Here is an 18,569-nt window from a genome sequence, read left to right as displayed (position 1 = left end):
ATTCCTTTCTCAGCCTATCCATCACACACTCCCTTTCTAATGAGACTTTCATTACTACTCTAACCTCCCTCCCACCATCCGCCATTCCGCTCATTCTCTCCCGCCATCCTCACCTTGTCCAGGCTACCTTAGCCTCCGGCGCCGCCAACCCTTTGCTGAGCTTTGTCTACGTTCCATCAGTTCTTCAGAACCCCTCCTCAAAACACTCCAGATACTCTCTGTATCCCCCCTTCGGCCTCTCCTCATCAGTGAGGTCTCGGCCTCATCAATTCCTCTTCTTCTTCCTATCGCCCAATCTTCTCCTCTTCCCTGTAGAACAGCACACCCCAAATAAAACTCACCCCCTTCAAAACCTCTTATTCGCAGCTCCCTAACTTCTCCCTTCAGACCCGGAGTCCCGGAACTCCTTAGCAGCCCTCCCCGTCCTCACCCCCCAAGCTCCGGGTCCTTTCACACCCACTTCTTTCCTCAGCCCCTCTCCTCCTTCCATCTCCCCAGTCCTCCCACTACTCTTCAGACTTCATAATCCCTTCCTTGGTACCCCTACTCCATCTTCAGACTTCCAGAATCTTCATCCCCTTTAGAAGTCCCCCAACCCGGGGCTCCCTCAATTCCAACCCTCTTCAGAGGATTCTGCAATCAAAATAACCCCCTCCATACTCGAGCTCTTCAGACTCCCCCGATGCCTAATTCTATCCTGACCCACAAATTCCGGACTCCTCCGTTTCCCTCTGAACACCCCCAGTCCATCCTGACCCTCCAGTCCCGCCTCAGACCCCATTCCATGTTAGAGTCTCCAATCATCTCGCCGGTTTCCCCCAATTCCCCGCCCAGACCCTCCAGTTTCTTCATCGGGCTCCCTGATTCCTTGTTTTAGATTTCCATATTCCCTGTTCGGCCGCCAATTATTTTTTCAGACTCCCAATTCCTTGCTCAAGTTCTGCAACTCCTCTTCAGGACTCTAAACCCCTTCCCAGACCCGCCGGTTTATTCCCAGGACGCCCAGTTCTCACCACAGACCCTCCAATTCCGTCTCAGGACCTCCCAGCCCCTTTCCGGCCCCCAGCCTCCCTCGGAAGCCCCCCTCCAGCCCGTTCGGCCCGCGGGCCGCGCACCTTGCGCTGCTGCTTCTCCCAGGCCGGGTCCAGCAGCAGGTCCCGATCCCAGTCGTCCTCCTGGGCCATGTAGTCGCCCATGCTACCCCCGCCGCCGGCGCCATTGCTCCCGCTGCTGGGGCCGTATTGGTACGACTGGTTCGCCGCGTGGTAGTCCACCATTCCGCTGCCTCTCCCGAGCCCGTCCGCTCCCGCCTCTGCTCCCGCCCCTCTGCCCGAGCCGCCGCCGCCGCCGCCGCTGCCGCCGCCGCTTCAGCTGCTTCAGCCCGCCCTCCGCTGACGCCTGCGCACTGCTCGCTGCGCCTGCGCACCGCGCCGCCGCCGCCGCCCTCTCTCGCGCGCGCGCCTCCTATGCCAAAACGCACTGAAACCCCGCCTCGGGGAGCTCGGAGCCTGCGCAGAGTGCACCTCCCCTCGGCCCTTCAGCTCATGGACGAGCCGCGCCCCCTCTCCCGCGTGAGCGCGCGCGGCCTCTGCGTGTGGGCGGGGCCAGAGCATGGTTGATTCGTAAGGCGGGTCTCGACATCAGGCTTGAACCTGCTGAGGCGTGGCTTGTATTCCCATTCAGTAACAGAAATTTAACAAATATTTATTAAGCGCCTACTGTGTGCGTTGCCAGTAAACAAGATAGACAAAACTCCCTGGCCTCATGGAACTACCTTCTAGTGAAGGGAGACAACAAACAAAATTTTAAGTACATATATATTGAAAGGGGTAAGTGTTATGGAGAAAAATCAAGCAGAGCTGGAACGTAAACGAAGTACTCAGGGTAGCCTTTGCGGAGAAGGAGAACATTTGAACAAACATCTGGGGGATTCACGAAATGAACATGGGAGTTAGGTAGACTGGAATAGATACCGGCTGACGGGGAAGGTAGAGGATTTTTTGGACTTGTCTGTCTTCATTCATTCAACAAACATTTATTGGGCACCTACTGGTGTGCCAGGCCCTGTTCTTGGGTGCTGGCGATATGGTGCTGAGCATGATAAATGTGATTAGTTCTCAAGTGGCTAATATTGGGGGGGGGGTGCAACAATAAACAAATAAATAACAGATAAATGACATTGTTACACTGAGGCATGTCAAGTGTAAATATCCAAAGCTGAGCTCCTCGTCTTCCTCTCAGACCTGGTCACCCCACCGTCATCCCCATCCCAGTCAATGGCGCCTCCATCCTTCCAGCTGTGCAGGCAGCAAAGCTTGCAGTCCTCCTTGGCTCCTCTTTGTCTGCACGCCCCACATCCAGTTCTTCAGGAAATTCTGTCAGTTCCATCTTCAGGGTACGTCCGGGATCCACCCACTTCCCCTTTCCCCCACGGCCACACCCTGGTCCTGTCCAGCCTCGCCTCGTCTTCGCTTGGACCACTGCAGTAGCCTCCTCACCATCTCCCTGCTCCTCCACTCACCTCCCGACTCTCCTTCTCACAAGAAGTCAGAAGGAGCCTGTGAACACTTGAGTCAGATCAAGTCCCTCCCTCCCTGCTCAGAACCTTCCTTTGGTGCCACATGTCAAAGTCAAGGAAAGGAGGAAAGGCTGCTGGAGTCTTCCTTGCCCTGGTGCAGCCCAGCCCAGCTTTTGAAATAACCGAGACTCCTGGGGCCTCAGCCAAACCCACAAGGTCTTCCACGTCCTGGTCATCCTGGTCCCCATTCTTATCCCAGCTCACCTCCCACTCTCCCCCTCCTCTCTGAGCTCCCGCCACACTGCTGGCCTCCTAGCTGTTCCTCCAACACACCAGGTATGCTCCAGCCTCAGGGCCTTTGTATACGGTGATACCTTGTTACCACTGTTTGGAACACTTTCCCCGGATACTGGATCCCCAGGGCTCATAGCCACCACACCTGCAGATCAGCGGAAATATCACCTCCTTAGTGAGACCTCCCCTGACCACCTTTTTCTAAATAGCATCCCACACCTTCCCAGCTTTATTCTTTCCAGAATACTGATCACCATTTCATATACTACATGACTGGTTTACTTATCATGTTTATTTGTCTCCTTCCCAACAATGTCAGCCCATGAATGGTGAGGATCTTTTGTTTTGGTCACTGCTGTATCTCTAGCCCCTGAAGCAGTGTCTGGCACAAGACAGAAGCTTAATATATCCCAGATGAATGAATAGACTTAAAATCATACTGAAGTATCTGAGGAGTTTATTTTGTTTTTTACTATTTTTTGCCTGAAAAGAAGTTTTGATTTTATTCTAAGTACAGTGGGGACATATAATGAATTTTATTCTAAATGCAATGGTAAGTTAGGAGAGGACTGCAAGCAGGGGTGGGGTCTGATTCAACTGTCCATAGGGTCCGTCTGGCCACACTAGGGGAACAAACTGTAGAAGGTGGCGTGAGTTCAGGGAACCCAGTGAGGAGGCTGCTGCGATGGTCCTGACGAGGCTGGACAGACAGACAAGAGGGTGAAGGAGGAGAGTGCTGAGGAGGAGAGGCAGTGGGAGGATGTGGGGAAGTGGAGCCTCCAAGACTTAGTGTCATGAATTTGATGGGGGTGGGAGGCAGGGGTGGGAAAGAGCAAAGAATCAAGACTCAAGGTGGCTCTAGGTTTTGGACCTAGAGCCACCTTGAGGGGAGTGGGTGGGTGTTAGGGAAGGTAAGAAGGTAAGGGTTTGACTGAAGCAGAGCCTGACCGGCAGTACAAAAGGACTGTGTTGCAGTCATCTGCTGGGGATGGGGATTAGAAGACACGGCTTCTCCAGGTTATGGGAGCTACCAGGATCTCTTCTCTCCTCTCTCAAAGGCACTAGAAGAGATCCAAGGGCAAGCAAAGGAAGGGGATGAGGCCTAGGTAGCAGCCCACTTTCCCAGGTAATGCCATGACCTGGCCAAAGACGCGGGTGTTGGCTGTTTCCAAAGCTGGGCTGGGCTGGGGCTGGGTTGGGGCAAGGCACCCTCTTCCTGCCTAACCTGCAGAACGAGCCCAGGACTCTTGTGCTGGGCTCGCTGGGCAGGGAAAGGCCGCTCAAACAATGGGCCATCTGCCCCTCCCTGCGTGCTCCCGGTTGACACTGAGAAACCTCCCAGACCAAGGGCTCAGAGATGAAGTGGATGTCCCCAGCCAATGAGGTTTAAATTAAAGGCTCCCTTTAATTGCCAGCTCTGAGGCCACTTCCCAGCAGCCATCCACGGACAGTGCAGTAATAATGGCTACTGTTTATGGAGGGTCAAGGCGCAGCAGGCAAGAAGAGGGGGCAGGGAGAGATCCCTGAGTGAAAGGGTATGGCCAGTGGGCCCTGGTGTTAGGTTCACCATTTCCACATCACCATTTCTTGGAGTTCTCAAGACTTCAGTCAGAACTTATTAAATGCTGTATCCCATTACTGGGAAATCCCTGGCAGTCTAATGGTTAGGACTCAGCACTTTCATGGCTGTGGTCCAGGTTCAATCCCTGGTCAGGGAACTAAGATCCCACAAGCCTCACGGTCAAAATAAATAAATAAATAAATGTTGAATTAAAACAAATAAATGCTGTATCCCATTATTAACGCTACTTAGATGAAACAAAGGAGAGAGGGCTGCATCCTCTCAGAGTAGGAACATGAACAGGTCCTGGGATGTCTAGAGGTGACTGTGGAAGCAGCTGAAACAGCAGTCCTAAGCCCGAGCCACCATGACAGGTGACAAGTTGAGTGCATTAACTCACAGCAATGACTGAAGTGGGTACTCTCCCCAGCTGTAAAACTGAGGCACAGAGGGGTTGACTAACACACCCAAAGGTCACTAGGCTGGTGTTTGAACTCAGTCGTTCTGCAGAGCCAGGCCTCTTAGCTGCTCAAAGGATGATCCTCCCGGAGCAAAAGCAGGTTGGCAAAGCAGGACAAGTTGTGGCTTCCAAAACAGATAAAGGTCATTTCCTCCTCCCCTGCAGGGTGGCCATGGCCCGTTGCACCCTACACAAGGGCAAGTGCTACGTGGGTGAGTAGGAGTGTGCCCACCCAGAACGGGTGCCTTTTGCTGACTCACACAACCAAATGGGTGGGTAACAGCACCCCAGTCTCCCCTCCTTCTACCCCCCTTAGAGCTAGCTCCCAATTCCTGAGCTGCAAGAGCACCCTTTGTCCCCAGGGTTTGGGCATGTCCTAATTCCTGGCTCCTGCTCAGGTCTGATCCCAGGGCAAAGGGTGTCCCGTTCGGCCCTGGTTCCCCAAGTCAGGGCCCTCAGAGAACGATGGGTGTGAGTGCTGGCAAGTGTGGAGGGCTGGGAAGGCTGGCAGCACAGGCTCACCTGCCCTTTCCGTGGGCAGAGTCCACACATACCGGTCATTTGAGAATGAGGCGCTCCCTCAGGGACACCTGCAGTCTATGTAAAGGGATGTGCATCCATTGCGGCATTTGATTTCCTCCATTTTCCCCAGTCACTGTTGTCCCCACTCCCTCTTCCTGCAGGCAACAGGCTCACAGGTGAAGACACCCGCCCAAAGTCACTCCGCCTGAAAGTCTGGAATACCTTATAAAATGCGAATAACCAACCTCAGGTCACTCTGCCAGAATGTCTGGAATACTTTGCAAAATGCGAATAACCAACCCAACTAAGGATCATGTGACGTGTGCTAGGCCTCCTGGCCACTGCAGGCTGGAACTCGGCATGGGGTATGGGGGGAAACGGCCTGGCCTCAAATCCCAAAAAATCTCACCAAACAGAAGAGTGCTGGGGACTAGTTTGCAACATTGGGAACAAACCCTTCTGACCCTGAAATTAACGACTCCAGTTTTCTAAGCGCCAAAAACAGGCCAGGTCCTGATCTGAGAAATTTACTGGCCAGAGCTCACAGAATCCTCATGATTCTGACAAGGGTGCATCATTCTCCCCCTTTCACAGATGAGGAAACTGAGGAACAGAAGGCAAGGACACAAAACCGCTTGAGCAAGCAGCCAGAATCCCGCCCCCCACCCAGCTCACCCCTCCAGCCACTGCCTCGGGGCCACTAGTGGCTGGATCCGTGAGGGCCAAGGGCAAAGCTGGTGCCTCTCCCTCACCAGGAACCCAGTGGCCACACCTGTTCGCCTAGGTTTTCAGGACAGAAGGGCCCAAGCTAGCCCCAGGTGCAGGGCTGGGCTCCTACATCCCATTCATACCCTCCTCCTTGCTGACTCACCCACAGCCCATTCACACCCTCCTTGCTGACTCACGGCTGCGTGTCCTCCACTTGTGACCTGACAGGTCAGGAAGGTGGTGATGGAGGTCAGTTGCTGGGTCGGGGCGGAGGAGGAGATCAAAGGAAGCTTGGCTGCTGGTGGACGTGGGTGTGGGCAGCCAGAACAGAGGTGGCCCCAGCACAGGGCCATGCGAGGCCTGCTCCCGGTCCCCACCCCGTGGGAGAGGGGCAGAGTCAGGAAGCCAACGAGAAGATAACAGGGCTAAGAAGTCAACAAGTCTTTATTAAACGCCTGCAAAGTTACTGGGAGGAGGCCATGATGCTGGACACACCTGTTGAAAGGGAAGACCAGGGTCAACGTGAGCAGAATGGGAGACGAACCTCCAGCCACCAACCACAGCGCCCATGATGGTTTAGGGGCAGATGATCACAAACCCCCTCAGTCACCATCACAAAGGCAGTAGAGTTAAAAGTCTGGAGTCTGGAACAAGGAGGCCTAGGCTCAAGTCGTGGCTCTGCCCTGTACCGGGGGTGGGGGTGGGGCAGGGGTGACCTCAAGCAAGTCACTAAACATCAGTTTCCCACCTGTAAGAACCATCTGCCCTATGGGATTAAATGATGGCCTTAGAACAGTGCCTGTTACTAAGTAAGTGTGGCTTGCTATCATCATCACCGTCATAGTGACATTTATTACGTACTGTTTGCAAGACACTCTGAGCACCGAACTTGCATCTCCTCACTGCAGAACCCTTTGCTCCAGTGAGTTCTCTCAGAGAACCCCACCCAGTGGGCACATCTCATTTAGAGTGAGGGTCCACAGCCCCCAAATGTGGAGACGACTGCCCGCTCAATCTTGTTTCTCGATTAAGTAGCAACTTGGTTTGTACTCAGAGGCTACACCGTACCAGTCCATACCTTTAAAACACCAGAACCAAACTCAAGAGGGCAGGGAGGAGACCCAGGGCCTAAGGAAGCAGCCCTTCCCTGTACCCCGGTTCTCTCTCACTCCAAGACATCCACGCAGCGCAAAGGTGAGAGAGCGTGTGCTAATGGAACTGCAAGTTTGCTCCAGTTGAGCAGCCAGTGGAGTCTGTGTTAGGTAACGTATGCGTGATGGTGACAACAAGGGTTAACATTCAGCGAGCTGTGGGACTGGTTCCTTGCTAAGTGGTGTGCATGGATTGCCTCACTTCACACTCACAGCTCCACGAGGTGCCTATCGTGGTGTTGTTCAGTTACTTACAAGGCCCCTCCAGACCCCGGGAAGTCTTACTGAGTGCTTCAGAGCAGGATACAGTACCCAGAATTCCAGGGGAGGACACCCAGCATCCTCTGCCATTCCTCCCTGGGCAGGCAGCCTGGGACCGAAGAGGTCAGGGGAGTCTGGCAGATGCCAATTTCCTGGCCTTGAACCAGAACTTATTTACCGGGGTCCTTTGGGGCCCCAGCCCTGGTCTGTCAAAGGGCACCTCCTCAGGCCACCACTCACTGTCAAAGTCGATCTTCTCCACAATGTTCTTGGGCTTAATGCTCTCTTCCTGGCTGCAGATGAAGATCTGGCCCGACTCATCAGTGCTCCAGCCGTACTTGCTCATCCACACCTTTAGCTGGCTGTCTGCAGGGGACACAGCAGCACAGGGGCTTTGCGCACTCTGATCCCACAGCAGCGGGGGGCCAAGGTGTCCTCCCCTCCTTCCCTGCCTTCAGCCGACCTGGTCTCCTGCTGCCGTCCCGGTGCTTCTACAGTTCATTCTCCGAACAGCCGCCAGAGGGAGCCTCTTAGCCTTCTCATCCTTCCCATTACAGGGCTTTTGTCTTAGCCTCCTTTCATTTTCTATTTACCTCTCCCAGTTCGAAGCTCGGATCCTTAGGACAGCAGTGTACTTACTTATCTGCCCTTCCCCACAATCTACATGAAATGGCTTCAAAATTAGGATGTCATCATTACCACTAACAATAAGCTTATGGCACCAGGTTTAAGCATTTCTTTGCAGCTCTTTTTTGCCTTTAGAAAATATGCCTGTAAGTTTGCCCAGCCAGAGAAGTATTCTGTTCCTTGAAATAATTCTTTTCTGCATGACTATTATTCAGCTGTTTCTCTTTACATTCAATTCTAAGGGTTGTTTCATCCCCTTTTGATTTAATTTCACTTTTAAACACATAAAACATCTATCCGATGTAAAGCACTTAGTATAGTGCCTGACGCAAAGTGCCCACTAAAAGTTAGCTTCCACTGAAAACAAACAAACATCCCACAAAAAACCCACCTGGCTCAAAAGGCAAAACTATCCAAGATGGTACTCAGAGAAATCTCTCCCCCAACCCACCACTCTCCTCCCTGTTCTCACTTTCGGCCCCCAGGGAGTAACCATTTTCCTTAGTTCTTCTATTTTTCCTTCTTGCGTTTCTTTTTGCAAAATGAGCAAATACACACACATTTTTTTTTCTTTTTGGAGGGATCTTTAAAAACATAAATCTGATCATGTCCCTCTCTGCTCAGACCCTCCAGTGGCTCCATCTCACTCAGGGTAAAGGACAAAGTCCTCAGGCAGGAGGCCCCTCAGTATCTGAAGCCCCTCCCACCACCACCTCTCTGCCCTCAGCTCCGCCCCCTCGTTCCCCCTGCTCCAGCCTAGGGCTTCCTGGCTGCTCTGTGAACACACAGGAGCCTCACATTCGCTCTGCCCTCAGGCTGCCCGCCTCACTCCGCTGAGGTAACCGGTCAGACGCTGCACCTCCTCACCTCCACGTGCCTCCTGTCGCCCCACCCCTCGCCCGCCCCAGCCCTCTCTAGGGGCTGTCATGCATGAATTCCCACTGGACATGTACATCTTCATTTGTCATCTGTTTTGACAACTCCACGAGAACGAACCTGAGTCATTCTGTGTTGTTCACTGCCGTGGCCCCAGGGCCTTGAACTCAGAGTAGGCGTTGAATTAATTTAAGCAGAATTAATGAATGAATACCATAGGATCCCCGCCATGGAAGGGAACATTTTATACTAATTCCTTATTCCCTCCCTGGGCCTTCAATAATGACCTGGTGAGGCAGGGGTGGGCCCATCTGAGAAGCTGGCTGAGGCCCACTGCCCTCCTCACTCCCAACCTCCTAAGTGGGCACTAGGGACCCAGAGGGGGCCTTACCTGTCAGATCCCCGAGCATCTCGGCCAGCAGCCAGCGATCAATGTGCTGATAAGTAATGCCCACAACATGGCAGATAACTGAGGAAATTAGGGACAAAGATGATGAAGGGCCACCCCCAGAACCCTGCTGCCACTCCCTCCCCCGCAGCAGGGAGCCCAAGCTCAGAGAGGGACTTACATTTTCGGACAGAGTCTTCAAAGCCAGTTATACCTTCCAAGAGGTCCATGTTTTCATCCAGGGCTTGCTGTGAGGGGATTTACAATGTTGAAATAACATTAACATCAATAATGTCAAGAATATTAACACTAAAAAAAAAAAAAAAAAAAAAGAATATTAACACTGACATTAACAGAAGTGAACACCCCAGCATTCACCCCACATGCCAGCCCTCCTTCTGTGTGCAACCTTATGATGGAACAGTTGCTGTTTTTTTGCCCATTTTATTTTTTTCTCCGGCTGCACCGCGCGGCATGTGGGATCTTAGTTCCCTGACCAGGGATCAAACCCGCACCCCCTGTAGTGGAAGTACAGAGTCTTAACCACTGGACCGCCAGGGAAGTCCCTTGCCCATTTTAGAGATGAGGAAACCAAGGCTCAGAGCAGCTAAGTGATTTGCCCAAAGTCACAGAGCTGGGGTTTGAACCTGGCAGGCAGAAACCACAGTCCCAAGAGAGGAGACAGATACAGATTAGCTTCCTACACTCACCCACCTCCTCTTGGCTCCCATCTCCGAGAAAGGGCAACAGTCCTACCACAGCCCACGAGGCCCCCCAGGATCTGCCCGCCACCTCCTCCCACTCACCCCCTCACTCCAGCCACAGGGGCTCCTCGCTGCCCCTTAGAAATTCCAGACACCCGCCCACCTCAAGGTCTCTGCGCTGGCTGCCTTGGGGGCTGGAACTCTCCTCCCACACGGCTAGCACCCCTACCTCCTTCAGGCCTCTGCTCAAATGCCACCTTCCCAGCCAGGGCTCCCCCCAACATCAGAGAGAGAACGAGGAACCCGCAAGGACAACGGGAAGGAGCAGCCAGTGCCGCAGGAGGAAAGCCAGGAGAGCCGCTGTCCCGGGGGCCAAGCGATGCTGGCCTGGCAGCTGAGCCGGGCCTGTGAACTTCCTACCGGATCTAGCAATGGGGACGTCACTGTGGGTCTCAACAAGACTGGTTCCACGGCCTGCGCGTGGGTTTGGGGGGGCAGAGGCTTGGTCATAAAAGCCTGAATGCACTGAATGGCGTGAGTTCAAGTGAGCAGGGGGAGAAGGGGAGGCCGAGCACAGGCAACCTGGCCCCGGGGCGGGCCGACTGACAGTCCCGATTCACCTGAGACTGAGGGTTTCCTGGCATGTGAGACTTTCAGCTTGAAAACCAGGAAAGCCCTGGGCAAACTGGGCCAGCCAGCGCCCCAGCCGGGAGCATGGCTGGAAGGGGAGCAGAGGAAGCGGGTGGGAGGCGGAGCTGGTGGGGAGTGTGGAGGTCCAGGGAGCATTCTCTTTTATAGGCTAGAACTCACTGCGGGGTGGACGTGTTCCGTGGTGACAGAAACAGTGCGGGAAGGCCAAGTTTGCTGCTATCAGAGACTGGGGTGAACGGCTGGTGTGCTGCTGCTGGGTGGGCGAGGGAAGGGGGTCGGTGCACCGGAGCAGGGGTGCCTGCGACGGGAGGAGGGACAGGTCGCCCACGAAAACAGAAAAGTGCTCCGTCAGCTGCCGGTAGACATGGGGCCAGGGGCAGGAAGTTCTGCTTTGGCTGCTTCTATTTTCCCATGAAATGAGAAGCCCGATCGATCGTTAGCTGAGGTGGGGAGAAACTGGTGGTGATGGGCAGCTGTGAAAGGCCGTCCAGGCGAGGGGGAGGGAAGCAAGGCCCCAGGCCCGGGGGTCTGGGTCGCTTGCTGGGTCTCCTCCAGCCTGGAGCGTCCCCTCAGACACAGGTGTCGGGGGGGGGGGGGGGGGGGGGGGGAGGAGCGCGCGACTTGCGCTGAAGGAGGAAGCAGCACAGAGGACTGGGGCTGCTGGTCAGGCCCAAGAATGTCGGGTCGGAGACTTGACCTCATGGGGGCGAGCTGGGAAGCGAGGAGGAAGTGGTCCGAGGGTGGAAACGTTTGACATTCATGGACAGAAGAGGAGGCAGTTACTGGTGAAGACCAGTACAGGCCGGTGGCTCCCAGCCTTAGCCGGTGATCAGAATCACCAAGGATAAGTATTTAAAATCCCTAAACCTAGACCACACCTGGACCAATTACATCACATTCTGTGAAGGCAGGATTCACGTGTTAGTATTTGTTTTTTTAATTCCGCAGGGGTCCAATGTGCTGAGAACTGGTCTAGGATGTGACTGGGAGTAAGGGGCTCGGGACACAGGGAGGACAAGAAATCCGGAAACTGAGAAGTCAGGGTGGGGGAAGGATCACAGATCTGCCCTTTCAAGTATCTAAGAATAAAGACAGGAGTGGTAAAGAGTGGCAGTGAGCTAAATTCTTCACAAAAATGAGGAGCAGTCATGGGGGGTGGGCGGGGGGTGCTGATACCAACAAAGTGGGGCAGGAAGTGCTAACACAGGCGCTTCAGGGCTGGGGGTGGGGGAGGGGAGATGGGTCTGGGAGTGGCAGTGAGAAGCTAGGAGGCCACCTGGCCTCCCACTTGGGAAGCTGCAGGAGTGGGAGGCCAGGCTCAGTTAGAACAAGAAAAGGGGGGAAGAGTACGTAGAGGATGGAGGACTTTTACTGGAAGAACGTGGGGGGGGGAGGGGGGAGGGAGAGAGGGGGAGAGAGAGGGAGGGGGGAGGCGGAGAGAGAGAGCACGTGCCCACACGAGCACGCTCCTGAGCTCTGCAGGCAGAGGAGAGGACCTGGGAGTCCTGGCTCCGGGTGAGGATGACCATTCCATGTGACCACACACACAAAGCTCTGAGCACAGGGCCCACTGCCACGGAGGCAGCCAACAAATGTGCATGGCAGTGACTTTTAGCAGTCTTTTCCGCACGGCCCAGTCACCACCCTGCCCACGGACCCAAGGGAAGTTACCCAGAAGGCCTGGAAGTGGCATGTCTCCAGCAAGTCTCCGAGGTACAAAATCTGCCGGATGGGCCGTTCTTCTTGCTGGAAGGAAGCGTTAAGGGCAAAAGGCCTTGGAGCCTGAGGAGGCTGCTGCTGACCCTAGACCAGCCGCCCACCTTCTGTGCACCGCAGCACGTTTGTAATGGCAAAAGTGAGAAACACCCTAATGACCCAGTGATGGGGACAATTCAACCGTGGCCGCTCCACACACTGAGATCGAGTCACCTCTTATAGAAGTGACATGGAGAAAGCGATGAGACACACTGTGATAAGAAAAAAGCAAGATGCAGAACGACGTGTGTAACAGCCCACCATTTGGGCGGGGAGGAATATGTGTCTATAAACACCTCTACTTACGTACCTGTAGGGTATCTGTGGAAAGGTAGCCAAGGACTGCAAACAACTGCTGTCTTCGGGGAGGGGAGTAGGTGGCTGTGGGATGGGGAGGGAGGAAGCCTTGGCTTTTTCACTGTACACTTTGTTGTACTTTGAACAGTGGACAACGTGCCTTTTTTAAGCCACCGGAACAGACCTCTGGGGAAGGTGGACAGTCTCTCAGAAGGCAGGTGCTCCCACGGACACACCTGGCAGAGCAGGTTCAATGAGGAAGACCATTTCTCAGCCCAGCCGCCAGTGAGCAGGCCAGTTCATTGATTTTTCACTCAGTATTTCTTCACTGAAGACCAGCACTGTGCCAGACACTGTGCCAGGCCCTGAGGTTTACATACAATGAAGTTCAGCTGACAATCTAGCTCTTCATGGCTCCTGCCTTTTGCCTGGTGGTCTTTACTCAGCGAGGAAGCCTCATGGGAATCTTTCTAAAGCATAAATCTACCCATATCACTCTGCAGCTTTAAAGCCTCCTACGGCTCCCCAGTGCCCTTTTTGAGTTTGATCAATTCTGTGGCGCAGCTATGCCGAACTCCCTCTACTGCCTCTGAAAAACAGCACTGAGCTCTTTTCCTCCTCCTTTCCCTACAGACTATTCCCTCTTCCTGGATCACCCTCCCCTACCGCTTCACCTAATTCCTCATCTTCCATATGTTCCCTCCTCCAGTAAGCTTTCCTAGCATCCAGGCAGGTTCAGGTGCCTCTTGCCCTCTAACCCCAAGCCCTGACTATTTCAGGCTGTCACCGACAGGACAGGTCTCACCCACAGGCTGTGAGCTCCGTGAGGGCAGGGGGCCAGGCCTTCCCCAGCCTCCATGGTGCTCCAGTCCCAGCCAGCACCGGGCCAGGCTCAGAGCTCAGTGTCTGTGGCTGAACTCAGACCACTTCCCCATGAATTCGGCTAGCCTGCCCCGCCCCCTCCCACACACCCAGCCCGGGAAATGGGAAGGATACATGGGCCTGGTCGATCATGCACTTGCACAGCGTGAAGTCGGTGTGGGGCAGGTTGGTGAGGGCCTTTAGCAGGATCTGGGCGGTGACTGTGGTCTGGAAGAAGGCTGGGTTGAACTGGTACCTGAGAAGGGGAACAAGAGACACAGTAGCAGTGTCGTCTCCAGGTCCCTGGGCCTCACCAGGTGCCAGACAGGCTGCCCACTGCTTCGGCCCAGAGTCTGGGAGCTGGACACGCCTGGGCTCCGATCCCTGGCTGTGTGACCTTAACCTCCCTGACCCTACTTTCCTGCTCTGCAGATGGGGACAGTGAACCCTCACAACCACGCAGTAAGGCAGACAGTGTTGCGTGATCCACAAACAAATGAGTACATAAGAGGCAGTCTGCAGTAGTGGTCAAGGTTCTGGAGCCAACTGCCTGGGTTTAAACTTCACTGCTGAGTGACCTTGGACTACTTGTTTTATTTATTTATTTGTTTGTTTGTTTGTTGGGGACTAGCGGACTAATTATTTTAAATGCTCTGTGCCATCGGCTTCCTCCCTTGCAAGAGGGGACAATAACAACCATATCTAGCTCTCAAGGGCAATTGAGCTCACAATTAACTCACATCTAAGTGAGTTAATACACACAAAGCTTACAGCACAGCAGCTGCCACACGGGGAGCACTCACTAAGCAGCGGTTATCACCAATAACCACCCAAACAACCTCACAAATACAAGTGTTGTTATCTCCATTTTATCGATGGTAAAACCGAGGCTATGCAAGCTATAAAAATTACACAGCTGGTAGTATGTCAATAAAGCACTGAGGAGGAAGAACCCAAATGCCCACTAACAGGAGAACAGATAACTAAGACAGACACACATGGAACACTATACAGCAATGACAACAAACAGACTGCAGCCACACAGAAAAAGGATGGATCTCACAAACCCAGGGCCAAGTGGAAGATGCCAGATGCAGAAGAGCTCCAGCTGTATAATTACACTTATGTCAAGGTCAAAGCAGGCAAACCTGAACTAAGCTAATCAGGACGCGTGTGTATGTGTGCGTGTGTATGTGTGCGTGTGCACGCGCACATGCAGTAAATTCACATAAAGCCAGGCCATGAGAGCATAGCACGAGAGTGGTTACCAGGGTCAGGGTGCTTGGCACAAAGCATATGGGGCAAAGGACCAGGGGCGCTAGCAACACTCAGTTTTTCAATTTGGATGGTGATTACATAGGTGTTCATTTATAATTGCTTGTTAAACTATACATTCGTTTTATGTACTAGGCTGTATGTGTGTTTTTTTTAAAAGCCATCCCTCCTCCAGTCCCAACTTCTCTAGCTTCCTAGTCTTGCACATTAAGAGAAACCACATCCTATCCAAAATATCAATATATAAAGAGCTCATACAACTCAATACCAACAAACAAACAACCCTATTAAAAAATGGGCAGAAGACCTGAATAGACATTTTTCCAAAGAAGACATACAGATGGCCAACAGGCACATGAAGAGATGCTCAACATTGCTAATCATCAGGAAAATGCAAATCAAAACCACAATGAGATATCACTTCACACCTGTCAAAATGGCTATCATCAAAAAAAACCAAATAACAAAGCATTGGTGAGGATGTGGAGAAGAGAGAACTCTCGTAGGTTGTTAGTGTGATGTAAATTGGTGCAGTCACTATGGAAAACAGTATGGCGCTTCCCCCCAAAATTAAAAATAGAACTACCATATGATCCAGCAATTCCACTCCTGGGTATATATCTGAAGAAAATAAAAACACTAATTCGAAAGATACACACACCCTAATGTTCAGAGCAGCACTGTTTACAATAGCCAAGACATGGAAGCAACCTAAGTGCCCATCAACAGATGAATGGATAAAGAAAATGTGGTACATATAAACACATACACACAACGGAATATTACTCATCCATTAAAAAAAAAAAAAAAAAGAATGGAAATTTGCCATTTGCAACAACATGGATGGACCTAGAGGATATCATGCTTAGTGATGTAAGTCAGACAAGGAAAGGCAAAGACCATATGTTTTCACTTCTATGTGGAATCTAAAAAATAAAACAAACGAATGAATATAACAAAACAAACAGACTCATAGGTACAGAGAACAAGCTAGTGGTTAACAGAGGGGAGTGGGGTGGGGGAGTGGCAAAATAGGGGAAGATAGGGGATTAAGAGGTACAAACTTCAATGTATAAAATAAATAAGATACAAGGATGTAACGTACAACACAGAGAATATAACCAATATTTTATAATAACTTTAAGTGGAGCATAATCTATAAAAATATCCAAACACTATGTTGTACACCTGAAACTAATACAACATTGTAAATCAACTATACTTCAATTTTGAAAAAGAGAGAGAAGCCACATCCTGCAGGCTACCCCCAACTCCCACCCCACCCAGTGGTGGGCGTGCTGGCTACTGGCATGGGGGTGGGAATGGAGGCAGACACTCACAGCTTCAGGACGGCCAGGTTGGCTTCCAGATCATAGGCATTCTCCTTGGCTTGGGTCTCCACATAGCGCTCCAGGGTGGCCAGATTCTCAGGATTGTACCTAGAGTAGAGGAGAAACAAGATGGGTAAGCAAAGAGGAGACAAGAGCTGAGGCCCGTCACTCTATGGAACCTGGTGGGGGAGTGGGGGGCACTGTAGCCTGCTCCTCCCTCTTCCTTTCTTCCCTCCCTCTAGATCTGTCACTGGCCATTTGCTCTACCCAAATATTGAATCAGCTCTATAATCTCTACTGAAGCTTATCCACATCCCAGACCTAAGCCTAAACTCTAAACCCCGTCAGAACCCTGGGGTCTTTTCTAGGATGCCTCCTCAATCTCTCAGCCAACCAGCCCTTGCAGCCTGTATAGCTGGCCCCCTGGGCATCTTTGCCACCCACCCCTTCCTTCTGTCCCCAAACCCCACTGTGGTCTAGCCCCATCCTCTCCTGCCTAGCTTCCCTCATCCCAGCCCCGACCAATCTACCTGTGCTTCCCCCATCACCGCTCTGACCACTCCTGGCTATCACTGTCTATTGTCTGGTCTGCCTGGACTCTGAACTAGGAACTGCATGAAAGCATGGCCTTTGGCTGTTTTTGTCACCTCTGGTCCGCAGCATTGCCCAGAACTGACCGAGTAGATTTTAGTAAACGTGTGTTCAATGAATGACATGAGGGAAAAAAGGGGGAGCGATAAAGAGGCACTGAGAGACACAGTGAGACTGAGGAACAGAGAGAGGAAACTGAGGGGCTGATAGAGGGAAAGCTGAGGAGCAGAGAGGGCGGGCTTAAGGCAACTAAAGAGGGGGAGACTGAGCGGTAGGCAAGGCTACCTCCTGCCTTTAGGCCTTTACAGTGCTTTCCTTAAACATGTCCCCCAGGATGACTGAAAAATCCCACCCCTTGCTGTCTCCAGAAAACCCTCTCCTCCAACCCTCTTGGCCAGAAGCGCTCCCTCTGACCAGGCTCAGACCTGTCGATCCCCTTGAGCAACTTGCCCACGTTCGCTCTCATCTGCTCGAACATCGCCATGATGCTGTCGCCTCCCACACCAGGGCTGCAGCCGAAGTCCCTGCCGGCACTGCGTCCTCAAGAACTGGAAGAGAAAGAGCTGGCGGAAACGGAAACTACGTCTTTGTTTTCTCTCCAGCCCGAGGGGCGATGAAGGTGTGGGGAGGCTCTGGAGGCTGCTGCCACGCTTTCCGGCTGCCACGTGACTTCTTCCCAGCGGCTCAGTTAGCGCGTGCGCATACGCTCTACCCGAGCAGAACCACCGGCGCGAGAAAAGACCTAGCCCAGCCCAGTGCGCAGGCGCCTCTAGAGGCGAGGAGGCGGGGCTAAGCTTTTCCGGGGCCTCACGTGTCCAGTTCCAGTCCTTGGGAAGTGCGCGGGAACTCCCGGTGAAGGAGACTGTTTCCTGGAGGCTTGCACCCACGTCGCGTTGCGCGCGGCCGTGAACTCAAAACTGTGTTGGAATGCACGTGTTAGATTCCTTTTGGGCCGTGGCCAAGTCCCGAGGAATGTGCTCTCTGAGGTCCCCTTTGGCCCAGGCCTCGGCCCCTGAGGCAGGATCCTGAGCTCCTCGCACTCCATCCTAACGCCCGGGGGAGTGCGAGCGCACTCCATCCTAATGCCCGGGGTAGCGGCCCGCAAAGCCGTTGTTCTCTGCCCGGCAGGGGCGGGGTGAGGGGGTTCCTGGACCCCTCCGGCTCGTTTTGTGGGTGAAAGCGAGTGCCCCGTGTGTGCCGTCATGAGATGTGTGAACAGATTCTGCACACTGCAGGCATGAATACACATGCATGTGTCACACGTATATGCTCTGGGTACATCCACATATGTGCACACGGATATCCAGGCATTTGCATGTCGACTGGTCTTCGCACCGCCCAGGAGGTTACCACTAAGTGCATGTATGTGCCCCCGGTGAGCAGTGATATACATTGCATGGCCATCTCTGTGCAGACCTGCCGTCTCTGAGTTGTGGCCCAGCACTCAAGCACTCAGCAGAGTTCAACTGTAGTTTTTTGCCGCCGCCCAGAACGGGGGAGGGAGTGTTAGGGCACCCCTCCAGGTCACAATTAAGATAGTTTGCATCTGGTTTACATGCAGCCCAGGGCCCTGGAAGTGGAGGGGGGGGTCCCCTGGGTCCCAAGGCAAGCTGCCCCTCACAGGCTCTTAGGGCCCAGGGGACAGGGGGTGGAGCCGGCTGCACAGCTCCGTGCTGGGGCAGGAAGCGAGAGTGGGGAGGGGGAAGGCCACAGCCGGTGGAGGCAAGGCGGGTGCAGG

General features: G+C 53.2%; 2 protein-coding genes across 5 annotated transcripts in view; both read right to left on the bottom strand.

Moving 5' to 3' along the window:
• Positions 1 to 1,346, bottom strand: part of ACTN4 (actinin alpha 4) — a 73,318-nt gene extending 71,972 nt beyond the window's left edge. For 3 of the 4 annotated variants that reach the window (XM_068527478.1, XM_068527476.1, XM_068527477.1), the window contains exon 1: positions 1,116 to 1,345. In XM_068527478.1, coding sequence (XP_068383579.1) covers positions 1,116 to 1,277 — 162 coding nt within the window. In that variant the 5' untranslated portion in view covers positions 1,278 to 1,345. Of the gene's footprint in view, positions 1 to 1,115 lie in introns of all 4 variants that reach the window. The other variant, XM_068527479.1, reaches the window with a different exon arrangement.
• A 5,143-nt stretch (positions 1,347 to 6,489) lies between these two features.
• EIF3K (eukaryotic translation initiation factor 3 subunit K) lies at positions 6,490 to 17,508 on the bottom strand. Its single transcript, XM_068528745.1, has 8 exons — positions 17,257 to 17,508; positions 16,250 to 16,348; positions 13,770 to 13,890; positions 12,393 to 12,467; positions 9,548 to 9,614; positions 9,370 to 9,447; positions 7,716 to 7,841; positions 6,490 to 6,558 (listed from the first exon to the last, which is right to left on the bottom strand). The coding sequence occupies exons 1-8, from the start codon at positions 17,313 to 17,315 to the stop codon at positions 6,527 to 6,529; spliced, it is 657 nt and encodes a 218-aa protein (XP_068384846.1). The 5' UTR covers positions 17,316 to 17,508; the 3' UTR covers positions 6,490 to 6,526.
• Positions 17,509 to 18,569: the final 1,061 nt, after the last annotated feature.

This window comes from Eschrichtius robustus, chromosome 19 (assembly GCF_028021215.1).
Source record: "Eschrichtius robustus isolate mEscRob2 chromosome 19, mEscRob2.pri, whole genome shotgun sequence".
NCBI classification, from domain to species: Eukaryota; Metazoa; Chordata; class Mammalia; order Artiodactyla; family Eschrichtiidae; genus Eschrichtius; species Eschrichtius robustus.
The sequence above is the reverse complement of the archived record's forward strand: the minus strand, read 5'-3'. Positions and strand labels throughout refer to the sequence as shown.